Source organism: Agelaius tricolor, unplaced genomic scaffold (assembly GCF_023055355.1).
Source record: "Agelaius tricolor isolate 1412-34295 unplaced genomic scaffold, bAgeTri1.0.p SCAF_19, whole genome shotgun sequence".
Lineage (NCBI taxonomy): Eukaryota > Metazoa > Chordata > Aves > Passeriformes > Icteridae > Agelaius > Agelaius tricolor.
Window position 1 is genome coordinate 16,239,178 of NW_027269279.1, and position 14,944 is coordinate 16,254,121.

At 46.1% G+C, this 14,944-nt stretch overlaps 2 protein-coding genes across 12 annotated transcripts in view; both read left to right on the plus strand.

Moving 5' to 3' along the window:
- Positions 1–130: 130 nt before the first annotated feature.
- Positions 131–8,843, plus strand: RNPS1 (RNA binding protein with serine rich domain 1). 2 transcript variants are annotated; one of them, XM_071444624.1, is made up of 7 exons: positions 131–237; positions 3,351–3,506; positions 3,783–3,974; positions 5,129–5,231; positions 5,815–5,968; positions 6,429–6,570; positions 7,772–8,843. In XM_071444624.1, exons 1-7 carry the CDS (start codon positions 146–148, stop codon positions 7,875–7,877), a joined length of 945 nt encoding a protein of 314 aa, XP_071300725.1. In that variant the 5' UTR covers positions 131–145; the 3' UTR covers positions 7,878–8,843. The 2 variants fall into 2 exon arrangements, with proteins under 2 accessions (XP_071300725.1, XP_071300727.1); XM_071444626.1 differs by lacking the exon at positions 131–237 and adding an exon at positions 240–365.
- A 77-nt stretch (positions 8,844–8,920) lies between these two features.
- The window catches only part of LOC139598337 (transmembrane protein 204-like), a 63,877-nt gene continuing 57,853 nt past the window's right edge, over positions 8,921–14,944 (plus strand). For 9 of the 10 annotated variants that reach the window (XR_011681854.1, XM_071444611.1, XM_071444612.1 and 6 more), the window contains exons 1-7: positions 8,921–9,313; positions 9,737–10,014; positions 10,506–10,574; positions 11,534–11,681; positions 12,053–12,155; positions 12,905–12,973; positions 13,840–13,981. Coding sequence is in view for 9 of the 10 variants with exons in the window: in XM_071444611.1 (XP_071300712.1) it covers positions 8,991–9,313; positions 9,737–10,014; positions 10,506–10,574; positions 11,534–11,681; positions 12,053–12,155; positions 12,905–12,973; positions 13,840–13,981 (1,132 nt within the window). In the remaining variant the exon portion in view is untranslated. The remainder of the gene's footprint in view (positions 9,314–9,736; positions 10,015–10,505; positions 10,575–11,533; positions 11,682–12,052; positions 12,156–12,904; positions 12,974–13,839; positions 13,982–14,944) is intronic. The other variant, XM_071444615.1, reaches the window with a different exon arrangement.

Here is a 14,944-nt window from a genome sequence, read left to right on the forward strand (position 1 = left end):
CCAGAGCTGAAGCCCCAGCCGCTACTGCCATTGCTATGCAGGACAGGGTTTGCAGGAACCTTTATTCCAGCGCTGGGGTAGCAGCACACTCGCCCAAGCCCGCTCCTCTTCGCTTCAGGCCCTTCCGCCCCTCCCGCCCCCCGCTATGACGCCATCGCCGCGCGCCGGCACTGCCCCTTCCCGCCCGCTAGCGTCACTCTCGCGCGACGGGCGCGGAGCGGCGGCGGCTGCGAAGATGTGAGTGCGGGGCGGGGGCTGCGCCATCCGCGTCCATCCGGCCAGGCCGCGGCCCGACCGGCCCCTCCGCCGCGCGGGGCGCCGAGGGGAGCGCGCTGGGGCCGCCGAGAGGCGATGGTGGCGCGAGGGTCAGGGAAGGGGCCTCGGAGCCGCGGCCTCCCGTGGCCGGAGGCGGGGAGGGCGGGGGAGGGAGGGCCGGGGCGGGGCCGGCCGGGGAACTGGGCCCGGGTGTCGGCGCCGCCGCGGCCCGGCCTGCGGGAGGAGCGTTGTGCGGGCCCGAGGGACGGGTTGCTGTGCTGATCTCGCGGCTCCCTGCCCCACTGCTATACCGGACCCACGGCGTGCGGATCTGGCTGCCCGCGCTTCGCCGGCCGCGGAGCTGGGCCTAGCGGCCGTAGAGGGCAGACAGGTGCCGGGCGCCGAACCCTCCACACACCAGGAATTCTGCCGGTTTGCGGCTGAAGACCTGGAGCAAACTGTCAGTAAAGGACTCGCCTATAGCTTTACGGGAAGCCTGAGGGCGAGCGAGTTTGCTTCCTTTACCACAGAACTGCTGCTCTGAGTGTGTAAATTTTGTCTCTAAAGCAGAAGCGTGTGTGAGATGGACGTTTGGTTTGTGTCGATTGCTCTTTAGACTTTGTGGTTTTGGGTGGATGTCCCTAAACCAGCTATTTTTTAGCGAGTGAGAGGTTTTGATTGTAAAGAAGAAGCATGTCGCTTAGAAATGCAGTGTTGTTTAGCCTTGTGTGAGGACTGTGATTTATTTTTTCCACGTTTTCCAGTGAATGCCTGAACACGTGAAAATGCCCACAAGGTAGGGTGAGGTTTCCAACTAAAGTGAGTTTGGCCAGTGGCATTCCTGAGAAACGATTAAAACCACTAGTTAGTTTGGAGACTGCTTATTCGGTGCATAATTTGCTGAATGTTCCAAAGCCGTGTGGCTGATCTGCCTGGTAGGTGCCTGTCCCAAGGAGCAGTAAGCAGTGAAACCTGAAAGGAGATTGTATCCAGGTGGGAGTCAGGCTCTTCTCCCAGGAAATGGGCAACAGGACAAGAGGACACAGACTTAAGATGCACTGGGGAGGTTTAGATCAGTTAAGGAAGAATGTCTTCACAGAAAGTGCAATTGGGCCCCTGGAAGGGGATGCCCAGGGAGGTTGTGGAGTCACCATCCCTGGAGGTGTTTATAGGAAGTGCTGCATCCAGTCTTAGTGCTCTGGTCTAGTTGACATGGTGGTGTTGGGTCAGAAGATGGACTTGATGGTCTCAGAGGTCTGTTCCAATGTAATTGATTATGTGATTCTATTTCCTGCCTCAGCAGCAGGCTGGGTAACAGCAAACATGCTGGTCTTTATCTGTGTTTCCTCTTCTCTTCTCCCAGAAGGGGTAAAACCAGATCTGACTCTTGAGTACTAACAGTTTTGTATGCTGATAACATCATGAGTTTGATAGTCCGCAGGTGCCGGAGGAGCTGATGTGTAGGCAGACATAAGCCAGACCTGGCTATGGGATATTTAGAAGAAGAAAAATGGGCTCTGGGGTGACCTAATTGCAGCCTTCCAGTACCTGAAGTGAACCTGTAAGAAAGATGGAGAGAGACATTTTACAAGGGCCTGGAGTGCCAGGAGAAGGGGGAATGGCTTCCCACTGACAGAGGGCAGGTTTATATTAGAGATTAGATACCCTGTGAGGGTAGTGAGGTCCTTGCCCAGGATGCCCAGAGAAGCCCCCATCTCTTGAAGTGTTCAATGCCAGGTTGGAGCAACCTGGTGTAGCGGAAGGCCATAGCTGGGGCATTGGGAAGTGATGAGTTTGAAGGTTCACACCATCCCAAACCAGTCAGTGATTCTGTGATTTTATGAAAGGAAAATCTTAGGTTTTCTGGTCTTGTGAAACCAGGAACCTGTCTGTTCTGTACCACCCAGCTGGGCTCATGCAGTAGCTTTATGAACTGCATCCGCCTCAGACCTTGCACTGGAGAGGCACAGAGCTGGATAGAAATGTCCTAAAGCTGAGTGACATACACGGGTTTGCTTATCTTGGCTCCCTTTGCAATGCCCGTGGGATAGTCTGCTTTCTTCCTGCCACTGGTGCTAGAGGAGACATTTCCTTTCCCAGCAACTTCCGCCAGTAGCACATCTGTGGTGTGGGTTTCCTGTCCTCCATGCAGAAAGGCCACGGGTCTTTCTTGGTTTCTGCAGGGAGCTGGGTTTGTGAATATTCATTTGTGTTGTTTCCTGCAGTTGGTGTATTAGGGAAAACTGTGAAACTGAAAATCAGGAAAGCAAATTTGGCTGTTCAAAAGTAATCTCTTTCCAGCCATACATTTAATTGCAATTCAGAGAATAAAGTAATTGCTTACCAGAAGCACAGAAGCAAAACCAGTGTTGGATGCTGTGAGCTGTTGAAATTTTTTTCTTGTTCGCTCAGTTTGCCTGTGATGCATGTGGGGATGGAGATGTTTCCAGCATCTTGCATTGCAGTGTGTGTTTGGTGCCACTACAGATAAGGCTGGCAGCTCCAACACACTTCTATTCATTCCCTGAACATTTAATTCCTTGGTAGTTGAAGGTGTCATATTCCTTTAGAGGTTATTAAAATATTAGAGGCAGGTCTGTAATGCTGATTTCAAACAATCTCCATAGAATAATCAAAATGTTACATGTTTATAGATGTTGCAGATTTTGTGATTGGATGCAGCCCTCATATAGTAAACATCTGGAAGTCAAATAATGCCCAGCATTTCAGTGCTAAATAGAGAGGTGTTAAATCTGTCTCCTTTTTGATCGAGAGCAAAGAGAGAACTGGTTCTCTGAATCCAAGAGTTAAAAGTGAGATGTGAAACATGAGGCCCATTCTGCCACTATGGATATCTCTGAAGGGGAAAAGGAGTTACCAGGATTAAAAAAGAAGAGCTTGCTAGAACTTTTTCTAAAGTGTCTGGAATTGCCTAATGCTTTAACTCCACAGTTTCAGTAATCTTCAGTTACATTCAAAGTTCAGTGTTTTTTGTTGCTGTTCTGTTCTATATTTGGGTGTGGGGCTTTTGTTGTCTATGTTTTTTTTTAAATTAAGCAATTAAAAAGCTTGCTTTCTGCAATTTTTTGTTAAAGGGCTCCCTCACCAACCAAGCGCAAGGACAGGTCAGAAGAAAAATCGAAGGACCGGTCCAAGGATAAAGCAGCTGCTAAGGAATCGAGTGAAAAGGATCGTGGTCGGGACAAAACACGCAAGAGACGCAGTGCTTCCAGTGGGAGCAGCAGTACCAGGTGGGTACTTTTATGGGAGTATCAAATGACAGCATTTTCAGAAATCAGTAGCTTTGTTTGTGGTAGTCTTGGGCCTGTTGAAAGCCTGTGTTGTGTTAGTCACTGTTTAATTTTTGTCTAACTTGAGAGGGTTTATATTTTAGGTATGAATTTCTTTGGTTCTCTGGTGAGCTGTGGAGTTTCAGTCACAGTTACTGTTTGTAATTGTCAGGAGTTTCTCAGCCATTGTTTTTCTAGGTATTCCACTAATTTTTATTCTTCTCCCCCTTGAAAAAGATCCCGTTCCAGCTCAACTTCCAGCTCAGGGTCCAGTTCCAGCACTGGTTCTAGCAGTGGCTCAAGTTCCTCTTCTGCCTCTAGCCGCTCTGGGAGCTCCAGCACCTCGCGCAGTTCCAGTTCGAGCAGCTCTTCTGGCTCTCCCAGTCCTTCTCGACGAAGACATGACAACAGGAGACGGTCCCGCTCCAAGTGAGTTTTATTTGTCTTCTAGGAATTGCCAGATGTTAATGTTAATTCCATGTAGAATGCAAGATTGTGATCAGAACAGATTGTTCTCTGAAGACCACTTGCTTTCTCCATAACTTAGAGATGTAAATTTTATTAGAATGGATGTGCTCTGTTTCCTTAGAATTCAAACATACGCCCTGTAGGAACAGAGGTTAAAAACCTAATTTTTAATAGTTTAAAAATTTTAAATACTACATTTTTTAGAGGTGGTTTTAATCAACGTTTCCTTAGTAGTATGGGTCTAGATCAGAGTAAAGCTGTTCAATTCCTGTAAACTACAGTCATGACTAACAAAAAAGTCAGGGCTAAAACCAGCATATATGTGTACATATGTATATTCTTATTTATGAAAAATAAAATAGGAAGGAGGGCAGAGGAAGCCCCTGTAAGGGTAACATGGGAATCGAGCTATCTTAATGTCTGTACAGTTCTTCCTTTGTGTAAGGCGATGAAGGCTGATAAAAATCTGTGTAAGGCTGTGTGGATTTTTAGTATCACTCAACTGATGGACTTTAAGATTAGGAAGAAGCATAAACTTAAATTTTCTACATACTGTTTTTTTTAATAGATTAAAGTTTCATTTCAGATTTTTTTTAACTGCAAAGGCATTGTGATATGCAGCTAATTTTAAATAGATTTGTTTACATTTTTGGACCTCTGTAGTCAATGGAAGATACAGAAATGCAAATAGTTGAATGTGTTTATTGTCTGGTTGTGGTATGCTGTGATCTTTATGGCCTTATTTTGCCTCTTCAGTTGTTGAGGCAAAGAATGTTTTTGTGTTTACAACTGGGAAATGCTTTAGCTATGACCACAACTTCATAGAAGTGCTTGCTAAATTTTGTATTTGTTACCCTAGTTGCAGTGAAGTTAAAAATTTGCAAAAAAAAAAAGGTTCTCAAATTTCAAAAGGTTCTAAAGCAAAAGCAGACAAATGCAAGTCCTGAGGTCTTTCTGAGGGGAACACCCTCTCCACCACCCCAACACTGTAACGTCTTCAGGACAAAGATCCCCTTCAATAAAAATGGTATTTATAATTATGTGATAATGACTGGCTTAGGTTTTGTCCTGCATGTGCCCTGAAAACTGTAAATGTTTTCTGTTGTCCAAATCAGATCCAAACCACCCAAGAGAGATGAAAAGGAAAGGAAGAGGCGGAGCCCATCACCCAGACCCACAAAAGTGCATGTTGGAAGGCTCACTAGAAATGTGACAAAGGTAATAATGGCATGTTCCCTTGCAGTCAAGCATTTGTGTTCTTCTATGAGAATGTGTGAGTTGCTCTTTCAAAGCTCTCTGAACCTTGGTTACTAGTGAGTTGCCAAGGTGTTGCTGTTGGATATTGTTTCTTTGCGTCCAGGTTGATCAGTGAGGAAAATTTTCATATGATTTTACTGAGTCAAATACCATGAAGCCTTCTGAGAAACTGTGGTGCCTAAGAAGTCTGCCTGTTTTGTCAGTATTCCAGACCTTATATTCTGCTGTACTAGGAAGAAAACTATAGAATTTGGGACAACAGCTGAAATTACCTTGGAGGTATAAAGGATATTGGGCAGTTCTTTATAAAGGATCTGCAGAGAGCTGGGCTGGCTTGAGTTGTCTTTGCTAGAATGTAGTTTAAAGGTCTTCAGGGGTAAAAAGTTTAGGCTGCTGAAAAAATGATGTGCTGTGGATTTACTGCTCTGTGCCAGCCAGGCCTGGCTGGTGAGTGTGCTCTGTGTTCATAACACTTGGTCTCTCTCTCTCTCTCTCTCTCTCTCTCTCTCTCTCTCTCTCTCTCTCTCTCTCTCTCTCTCTACAGGATCACATCATGGAAATTTTTTCCACTTATGGAAAGATTAAAATGATTGACATGCCAGTCGACAGGCTAAACCCACATCTCTCCAAAGGTTATGCTTATGTGGAGTTTGAAAACCCAGATGATGCTGAGAAAGCCCTGAAACACATGGATGGAGGTAGGTATTGACCTGCAAGGAGCCTGTGGGCTTTAAAAAAGCTTCAGAGTAGATGGATTTGATCAGAAAATGAGTTAGAGGTGATTGGGATGTCTTGGTGAGCAGATATAAAGTACTGTCAGTTTTCAGCCCAAGTGGCTTTTGTGAGGTTCAGGACAGATCCAAGAAACCACAGAACTATTAAAACTAATCTTTTTTTCAAAACAGTGAAAAAAATAATTTTAAGCTTATATGAAAACCTTTCCAGGTTTACATCTGAACTGCAGTTTGGTGGGATTAGATAAAGAAGTCTAGTTAGTATGAGGGCTATGTCATAATAGCCCCTGAGCAGGGTGTGGAGCTCCGTGGGCTGGTCCCACTTCAATTGCTTCTGACAAAGCAGTGAGTTGCAGTAATATGATGTGTATATGTTAGGTTGAAAAATACTTACTTCTCCCTATTTCTGTGATGCCCTAAACAGGCCAGATTGATGGTCAGGAGATCACAGCCACAGCTGTGCTGGCACCACGGCCTCGACCACCTCCCAGACGCTTCAGCCCCCCCAGGAGGATGCTGCCACCGCCGCCGATGTGGCGCAGGTCCCCCCCTCGCATGAGGAGGAGGTGAGAGCTAGGACAAGGCTTTTCTTTCTCAGTAGCAACTCATTATTGCTGGAAGACTTGGCATGGGGACAATTCTGTTGGACTTCTCTTTCCCCTGCAAGTGACAGTAACACATTTTGGGCATTGGTTGAACCTGGGTTGCAGTTCCTAACTCATTAGCTCCAGAGTGCCTGCTCTGGTCTGCACCCTGATCACAGTCTCTGGGAAAGGTCTCACCCTTCCCAGCCTGTTCTGTGGAGTGCCTTCTGCATAAAGGCTTCAAGATGAAATGGGAACAGACTTTGGCTGACAGAACACTTGTGGCAGGCTGTGCCAGCTTCTTGTTTCTTGGAAGCCCTTGTACCCCCTTCCCTCCCTTATTTCTGAATGGGCATATGACCAAAAAGCAGTCCTGTGTCAGGTGAGTGGAGTACACTGGCCCTAAGGTGTGATCTGATAGTTGTACAACTTGGAGCTGCCTGATTGTGCTCAGGTAAGTTCTGAGTCTTTGGTGTTTACATATGTTCAAAATATTTTACTTGTCAATAGTAACTTGATTGCTGAACAGCTTTCAGCAAAGGTTTAAAAATGAGCAGTAGTTATTGTGGCATAAGATCCAGGAGGCTTCTTGGTGCTCCTTTAAACACACCTTTTGCTGAGATCTCACAGATGCAGGTTTGCCTCCTTTGTAATCTTTCCTACTCCAACTTCTACTGTCCTGTTAGCTCTGCTAGTATTCTGTGCCTGGAACTTCTGTCATAGCAGTAGCTATACTGATATGACTGTTGGTTGTAGTACTGAGAAGCTTGAAGCTAAACTACTTCTGGAGTAAGCTTCCTCTAAGGAGCTTCCTTGTAATTTGAATGGATTTGGGTAAATCCTTGCCCTGAATATCACTCTTTCAGGAGTCAAAGATTACTTCAGGTGAAGGAGGATCTGATGTTGGATCTGAGTTCATTTTCCTTGAGGAAGGAGATAAGTTTCTTGTCTGTTGTTCAGGTATTAATAACTTTCTGGTTCCTTAAACAGAAGGAGGATAGCCAGAATAGTCCTGCTGTGTCCTCTATGGAGCTGTGTTTTGCTCAAGCTCTTTTCCCATGGTGTGTGAGGGATTTTGGCAGGAGGCAGGGAAGTGTTTTTAAAAATTTGGTAGCTGAGCTGACCAATTACTTGAACCTGTTGCTTGTCTCCTAACGGAAACTTTCTCCTCATTCCCTGCCAGGTCCCGCTCTCCTCGGCGCAGGTCCCCTGTTCGCCGGCGATCCCGATCCAGGTCTCCCGGACGGAGGCGCCATCGCAGCCGCTCCAGCTCTAACTCCTCAAGATAAAGCAAAAGGACTGGACAGCTTTTTACTTTTTAACTTAAATCCCATCAGATGGAATATTGTACCTTTTTTTTATAATGAGTCTGGGTCAGGAGGAGTGAGAGATAATCCTGGCAGTGAAGGCAGTGTAAGAAGAGAGAACACCAGTTCCTGGCCAGTAACCTTTGCTGTGAGGCTTCTGGATTCCTGGCATAGAATTGAAATTATTTAAAAATGGCTTTGATTTTAAAGGCTGAAAAACCATCTTTTCCAGATAGAGGGAGGGAAAAAGGTTTCAGTCTGTCTTTCTCCAGTTAGCAGCTGCTGCTTGGTGATTGTAAACGTTTAGCACGCTGTACAGACCAGCATGTAAATCTTGAGCCAGTTCAGAACCCCAGTGAGTAAGGCAGTGAGCCACATACCTTGATCTCCAGATGCCAGCACAAGAGTTGATCAGGGCAGCTGGAGCCCAGACCTGCTTGAGACTTAATTCAATATAGAATTGCTTTATTCCGGTTCCCCTGGATGGTTAGTTTCTGCAAAGTTTTTCTGTAATGCTTACACCAGGCAATCACCACAGAAACAATGGTCCAGCCCAGTGAACACGACACTATAAAAAAGCGGAAAGCCTAAGAAATGTTTTGTACCTGCCCCCTTAAGTGATTCTTTCACCTTTTTGTTGAGGGTATTGGTAAAAACTTCCTACTCAGCCCACAGTGAAACAGTGTGCTTTTACAAATCCCCAATGAGTGACTGAGCACCACCTCCTTGGAAACTGCAAAGCAGAGAGGGAGGCTCGAAGCCATGATGCTGGCTGGATTAACTGGGGTTCACAGAGGGAAAGGCAAAGAATTTACCACCCGTTGTACAGTCGATACTATACAGATTTTTTTTTTGTTTTGTTTTGTATAACTTTGTATCCTTTTGGGCCATGTTGTGTTTGTACTTGTGTAGGACAAGCAGTTATAAATAAAGCAGTAGGGTTGAGAAGGGCTGTGCCGCCTCGCTGCATTACGGTGCGCAGGGCGGGGCTGTTCGGGGGGGCGGTGCTCGTGCCCCTTCCGGGGGCTGGCGCCGCTCATTGGCTGCGGTGCAGGGCGGGCGGAAGCGGGGCTGCTGAGCGCTCCCCTCAGCGCCATGGCGGCGGCGCTGGCGCCACCGGGGCCGCGACTCGCTCTCGATCTGGGGCTGGAGTCCGTCCTGCGGGAGGCCGTGGCGGCTGTGGACCGGGCTGGGGAGGGGTTGGTGGCGGCGCTGGGCGCGGTACGCGCCGCTCTGGCGGCAGCGGGCGGCCCAGCCACCCTCGGGGAGCGGGAGCGGGCGCTGTTCGGCGCTCTCCTGCGCAGACTGGCTTGGGCACCTGGTGCGGCGCGGCCCGAGGGCCTGTGGCAGTGCTGTTTCCTGGAGGGCCCGCCCGGCCTTGTCCTCTGCGTCTTGCTGGAGGCCCTTGGCTCTGCGGGGTCAGTCCGCTCCCCGGGGCAGGCGGGCGGGGATCCCCAGGGCTGGTCTCGGCGCGCAGCAGGGATGTCTGGGGGGTGCCTTTCAGCTGGGCTCAAGTGCGCAGGGGGACAGAGATGTGTGTGAGCGCGGACAGCCCTTACCCTGCTCTGAGTGCCTTCAGACACGACACGATGCTATGTGTCCCGCAGACACAGAGCTTTATCAGTCGTGTTTGTTGAAGGTCCTGAATGTTCGTAGTCGAGGAAGCTGCAGATAAAAAGATATTAAAATCGCTTTTTTTCTTTTTCTTTTTTTTTTTTTTTTAATCCAGTGTAGCAGAACAGAGGTATTTCAGTAGTGATACCACAATAGAAAAGCAGTAGCATGCAAATCTTATTTTTACCATTTAAAAGAGGCAGGAACTTAAAGTTATTTTCTTCCAGCTCTGGCCTTGACCCGAGGGAGGTAGTTGGAGTCCTGGAGCAGTTCCTGCAGCAGGGCCGGCTGTCAGCATTACTGTGGGAGGTCTGTCAGCCGCAGGCACAGGCCGGCTGCCTGGAACTGCAGGGCGCCCTACTCAACAAGATCGTCTGTTTGCCCGAGCATGTGAGCAATAAACTCCAGGGGAGAAACCCACCAGTGTTCTTCCCACAAAACTACTTCCCTCTCCTGGGTGATGCAGTTCTCCAGGTGCTAGAGAAGATCTCTGACTCTCTGCGGGGTAAGGCTGCAAGGATGACTGTACTGTAACGTCGTTTTCTGAAGAAGTGTTTTGAGCATGGACCCCGTGTCTGCTGCTTGAAATACAGATGATAACGGAGGCCTTTTGGAATCCACCAAAAGCCTTAATCTTCCAAGCATTTAAACAGCATAATCTGTTGCTAAACTTTGTTGTGGTCACTTTGTGTGTTCTAAAGGAATTGTTTGGGAGATGTGAGTGATACTGAATCAACCAGTGGCATTGCCACCCATGCCATCACATTAAAGTGGAACTGAGTTGCTTTAGCCTTCTGCCTGTCACTGTAACTACTACTGAATGCTGGTTTATGCCTGAAGGCAGGTAGTGGAGGGAGGAAGAGATGATGCTTGAAGAGAAAAAGTCAGTGTGTTTTCAGAATGCAGCACTTTTGGAAGTCTCTGCACCTCCTGCTGAAGGTTGGTTGGAGGATGCTAGTGGCATGCTTACTTAAGCGTATGTCTGTTTTATCACAGGTGGCTTGGACTGCTCCATCTCTTTTGTTTCTCATGTCTTGGGGAAGGTGTGTGTTCATGGATGGCAAAGTGAGTGTTTTACTGTGCTCTTTTGGAGACAGGGGAAAGTGTTTTAGTGTATTAGCATGGGAGGATGACTGTTAGGATCAACAGAAGGAATGGGAGACCAACAATTTGATTTGGAGCTGTTCTGAGCTGAGCTGCACAGACTGCTCTCTGAGGCTGCTCAGCTTGTCTGGTAGATATGTCTTGTGGGAGCAGCTGTTGGTCTGGCACTGCTTAGAACTTTGAAGCTACTAATGCAGAAGTTAACAGGGCTGGGGAAGAAGAAGAAGGAAGATTTTCTGGCTCTTTACTGTGATGAGGAATTCTGGCCAGTTCCTTAGGCTGCTTAGGGTGGTTCTTACCAGTCAGTTCTCCATTTCTGTTTTGAGCATGAACAAAGAGGAGCAACAGAGTTGGGGAAGGATCTGAAGCATAGTCAGAGGAGGAGCAGCTGGGGGGGCTCAGGGTGGAGGAAAGAAGTCTTAGGGGGCCCTTCTCACTCCACAACTCCCTGACAGGAGGGTGCTGCCAGGTGGGAGTCAGGCTCTGCTCCTAGAGAATAAGGGACAGGACAAGAAGAAATGGCCTCAGACGGTGCCGGGGAGATTTAGATCAGATATTAAGGAAAACTTCCTTGCGGAAAGCTTGGTCAGGCATTGGAACAGACTGCCCAGTGTAGTGGTGGAGTTACTAAATCCATAGAGGGATTTAAAAGCCATGTGGATCTGGCATTTGGGGACATGGTTTAGTGCTGGCCTTGGCAGTGCTGGGTTATAGTTGGACTCAATGGTCTTAGAGAGCTTTTCCAACCTAAATGATTCCATGATTCTAGTCGTATTTGTACTGCAGAAAAAAATTAGAACTTGAAACTGTACATTGTATTTTTTTCATGTTGTGAAGATCTTGACATTCTCAGGTTAGTCTCAAATGCCATTGTACCAGCCTGCTCATCTGGGTTTTTGCTGTTTTCTCTCGCACTTCAGAGGAAATTCTGGGAGTTTTGGTGCCCCACCTGACAGACCTCACCAAGTTAGACTGCATCTGGCAGAGGATATGCTGGCAGTTGGTGGAATGTGTGCCAGACCGCTGGATGGAAGCAGTGGTCCTTGGTTTTGTGCAGAGAGCACCTGGGTAAGAACTCTGCTTTCTCCCTGATCCACAGCAAAGGCAGGAATTGTCACAAATACTTGCAGAACTGGTCTCTGATAGGTGCTCTGTTTGTATAGGTGGTTTTTTATACTGCCATGTCCTAAAAGACTCAAGGGATAAAGTAGTTGATTGTTGCCTCTTAGGGAGAACCTACACCATTTCTTGAGTATGTTCATCTTGACATGCAGTGGAAAAACTAGTGAAAGCATTCTTTGCCGTGACTGGATCACTGTCTGAGTTTAGAAGTATTCTAGAGACTTAGTTGCAAATAGCTGCTCTCAGATTTTCCTGTGATTAGGAGTAGCATGACAGCAATAACACGGATTCCTGATGTTTTATTGTTGTCTTGTTAGGGCAGATGTCTTGTCCAGATTGCTGGGTAACCTGGTTGTGAAGAACAAGAAGGCTCAGTTTGTGATGGCACAGAAGTTGCTGCTCTTGCAATATGGCCACACGGTGAGGACTCTGTGGGGAACAGCAGTGTAGTAGTGCCAGGTTTTCCCTGGTACCAATGTAGTTCTTAGCTGAGCTCTTACTCTGCCTGAGTAAGGTTTAACTCTTCATTCCAAAATGAGTCCTCAGTCTCCCCACATTTGTGCTGCTGTAACAGAGTGGGAGTGGTAAACAGTAGCTTTGAAATCATGGGATTCATGTGCTCTCTCAGGGTTAATGGTGATTAGTGAAATTACTGTACTCCTCTGGAACCAAGTGTTTATTTGCACAAAGTTTCAGAATTTTGGGGAGCTGAAGGCATTAAATTATTTTAGAATCTGAAAGAGGAGATTGAAACAGCCAGGATCAATCCTTGGGGATAAGAATTATATTAAAGACATGAGATAAGGACCGTTGGGTTTTTTCCTGTGCACCTAAGTTTGTTATGGGATATTAGGAACTATACTGTGGCTTGTGATGCTGTTGTGAGAGTTGTTCTTTAGACTTCATGAGTTCTATGTTTGCCTGGGACTGTGCTGGTTTTGTTGGTAAAACACTGTACTGTATTTCTGTTATGATTTTCCATGTATTTCATCAGCAACTGCATATGTGTGCTTGCTTGTTTTTTAAAATTTGTTTACTTTTCTCTCTCTGAATGTTGTCAACCAGTTCCTTAGAATGAAGTTTAATGTAGTAAATAAAAACAGACACTTGTCATTGCTAGATGACAGCTTTATAACCAGTTGAAGCAGGAGTTGTGGTTTTCCTTGCAGACGGCAGTGCTGCAGAACCTCCTTGGCTACCTGGCCCTGGACAGCGGCCGGCGCCCCTTGTTGCTCAGAGTAAGGTTCACTGAGTGGCTGATGAGGTGTCTGATGGGGAACATTCTGCTCTCTGTGTGTCTGGGGGTGCACAGTTTTGGTTCTGGTTTCTGGTTGCTGTTCATGAGAGTGAGGGAAGCCTAGCTATATCACAGGTGAGCTGTGATAAATTAATCAAAGCTTTCCGCACTGCTGGCATTAATTTTTCATATTTAATGGGTAAATTGTCTTCCATGTAGCAAAACTAGTGAGGCTTGGGTTCTGACAGATGTCCCATGTCCTCTGTCCTTCTCAGCTTCCTCAGTAGCCTTGTTTATGTGGCTGGGCACATGGCAATAAGGGATCAAATTGGTGGACAGTTGTCTGTTTACCAAATGGTTGATGTTTCAGACTCTCTCTCACGCACATTTTCCTTAGTGGGGATGGCAGATATTCTGCCTCTTCAAGTCAGCAGTGTGATGAAACTTTTATGAAATCTGAATATCTGGAAATCCCTACCATTTTGTCAAATTTTTTTTTCACTGTTTACATGTTCTAAGATAATATGGAAGGACTGACAGTTATCTAAAATTGGACTAAACTCAGATAAAACCTTATAATAGCATACTGGTTTTTGACAATAATACTTTGCATTATTTGCTTTGCATATAATATTTATTAAGGAGAAATAAACATCACTTTTAAATTTAAAAACCCATTATATTTAACCATGTCTTAATTGAATGTGCAGTTCTTGGGTGGTCAAACACAGTACGTTTTGAGTTCTGAAATACAAAATTTGTATTTTTTTTTTTTTTGCTCTTTGTAGGGAGAGTAAAAATGTGCTTCAAAAATCACCTCTGTGTAGAAAAGATCTATTTCAGGCCAACCTGATTTCTCTGGTGTAGGTGCTGCAGGACCTGTTGGAGACCTGGAGCAGCAGCAGTGCTGTGAAACACTCGCCAGCTGAGCAGCAGCTGTACATTAGCAAGGCCATCCTCATCTGCCTCTCCCACCTGAAGGAGCCTGAAATTGCAAGCTGCAGACAAGGTGAGGCTATATGAGAAGTGGGGTTTAGATTTTTTAGCAGAGTGTCTTACTAGCAGAGTGTGTAGAAAAATATCTTGTTTTGATCTGTGGATAAGCAGAATTGTCCCATATTTACCTTGGCAAATGGGGTAACCTACTGGAGTCCTCTTTAGCATTGATATGATAGAATTCCAAGTGCGTAACTTTAGTTATGGAACTGAAGAAGGTCTATCTTTGCCTTACGGTTCTTACCTGAGTTGTGGTTTAAAAACCCTGAATTTTTGTCACAGGAAAACAAGGACTGACTCTGGGACTAGTGAGAGGAATGGTGTGATTTGTAACTTATAGGCTTAACTTTGGAGCATGGGTGCAGCTCCAGACAGGCAGGGAAAGTAACTGGGGGTAAAAAGCTGTTAGCTTGGTGTCTGACAGTCCATGGGCATTCCTCAGTGTGAAGTGAGCAGGTTAGTCATTGGCATGGACCTCCGGTTATGTGCTCACACAGTGCATGGCACACTGAGGTCCTGGCCTAACATATCTGTTTCTGTTGAAATTTAAAAAAAAAAAGCTGTAAAATGTCTAGAATTACTTATGTGTGTGTGTGTGTTACTTATGGAGGATGTGAAGATTCACTTCAAGACTTGCTCATCTGTTTCATTCTAGAATTAATTGTTTAAGTGAATAAGCGACTTGATATGTATTACCAGTTCTGTAGTTTTATAGTCAGTTTTTTTGTCTGACAGCTGTTGGAATGATAAGCTTTCTGAGATGAAGGAGGTCAGTCAAACAGCAGTAAGCCTGCCTGGTGAAGCTGGCAACCGGTATTCCCTCAGGGCTGAGAAATACTTGTGTTACCTGCCTGTTTGAGCTTATCCAAAGTTAGGCAAATATCTGTCTCTATGTGATTCTTGTAGTGGTCAGAACTTGTAATGTCCTCAAAACATAACATTTATTTAAGTGATTCTGAAACGCTCTAAAGCCAAA

Coding starts and splice junctions, on each gene's coding strand:
- RNPS1 (XM_071444624.1), top strand. CDS start 146: ATGACGCCATCGCCGCGCGCCGGCACTGCCCCTTCCCGCCCGCTAGCG. Junction 5,969..6,428: donor CCTGAAACACATGGATGGAG/GTAGGTATTGAC, acceptor TGCCCTAAACAG/GCCAGATTGATGGTCAGGAG. Junction 6,571..7,771: donor CCCCCTCGCATGAGGAGGAG/GTGAGAGCTAGG, acceptor ATTCCCTGCCAG/GTCCCGCTCTCCTCGGCGCA.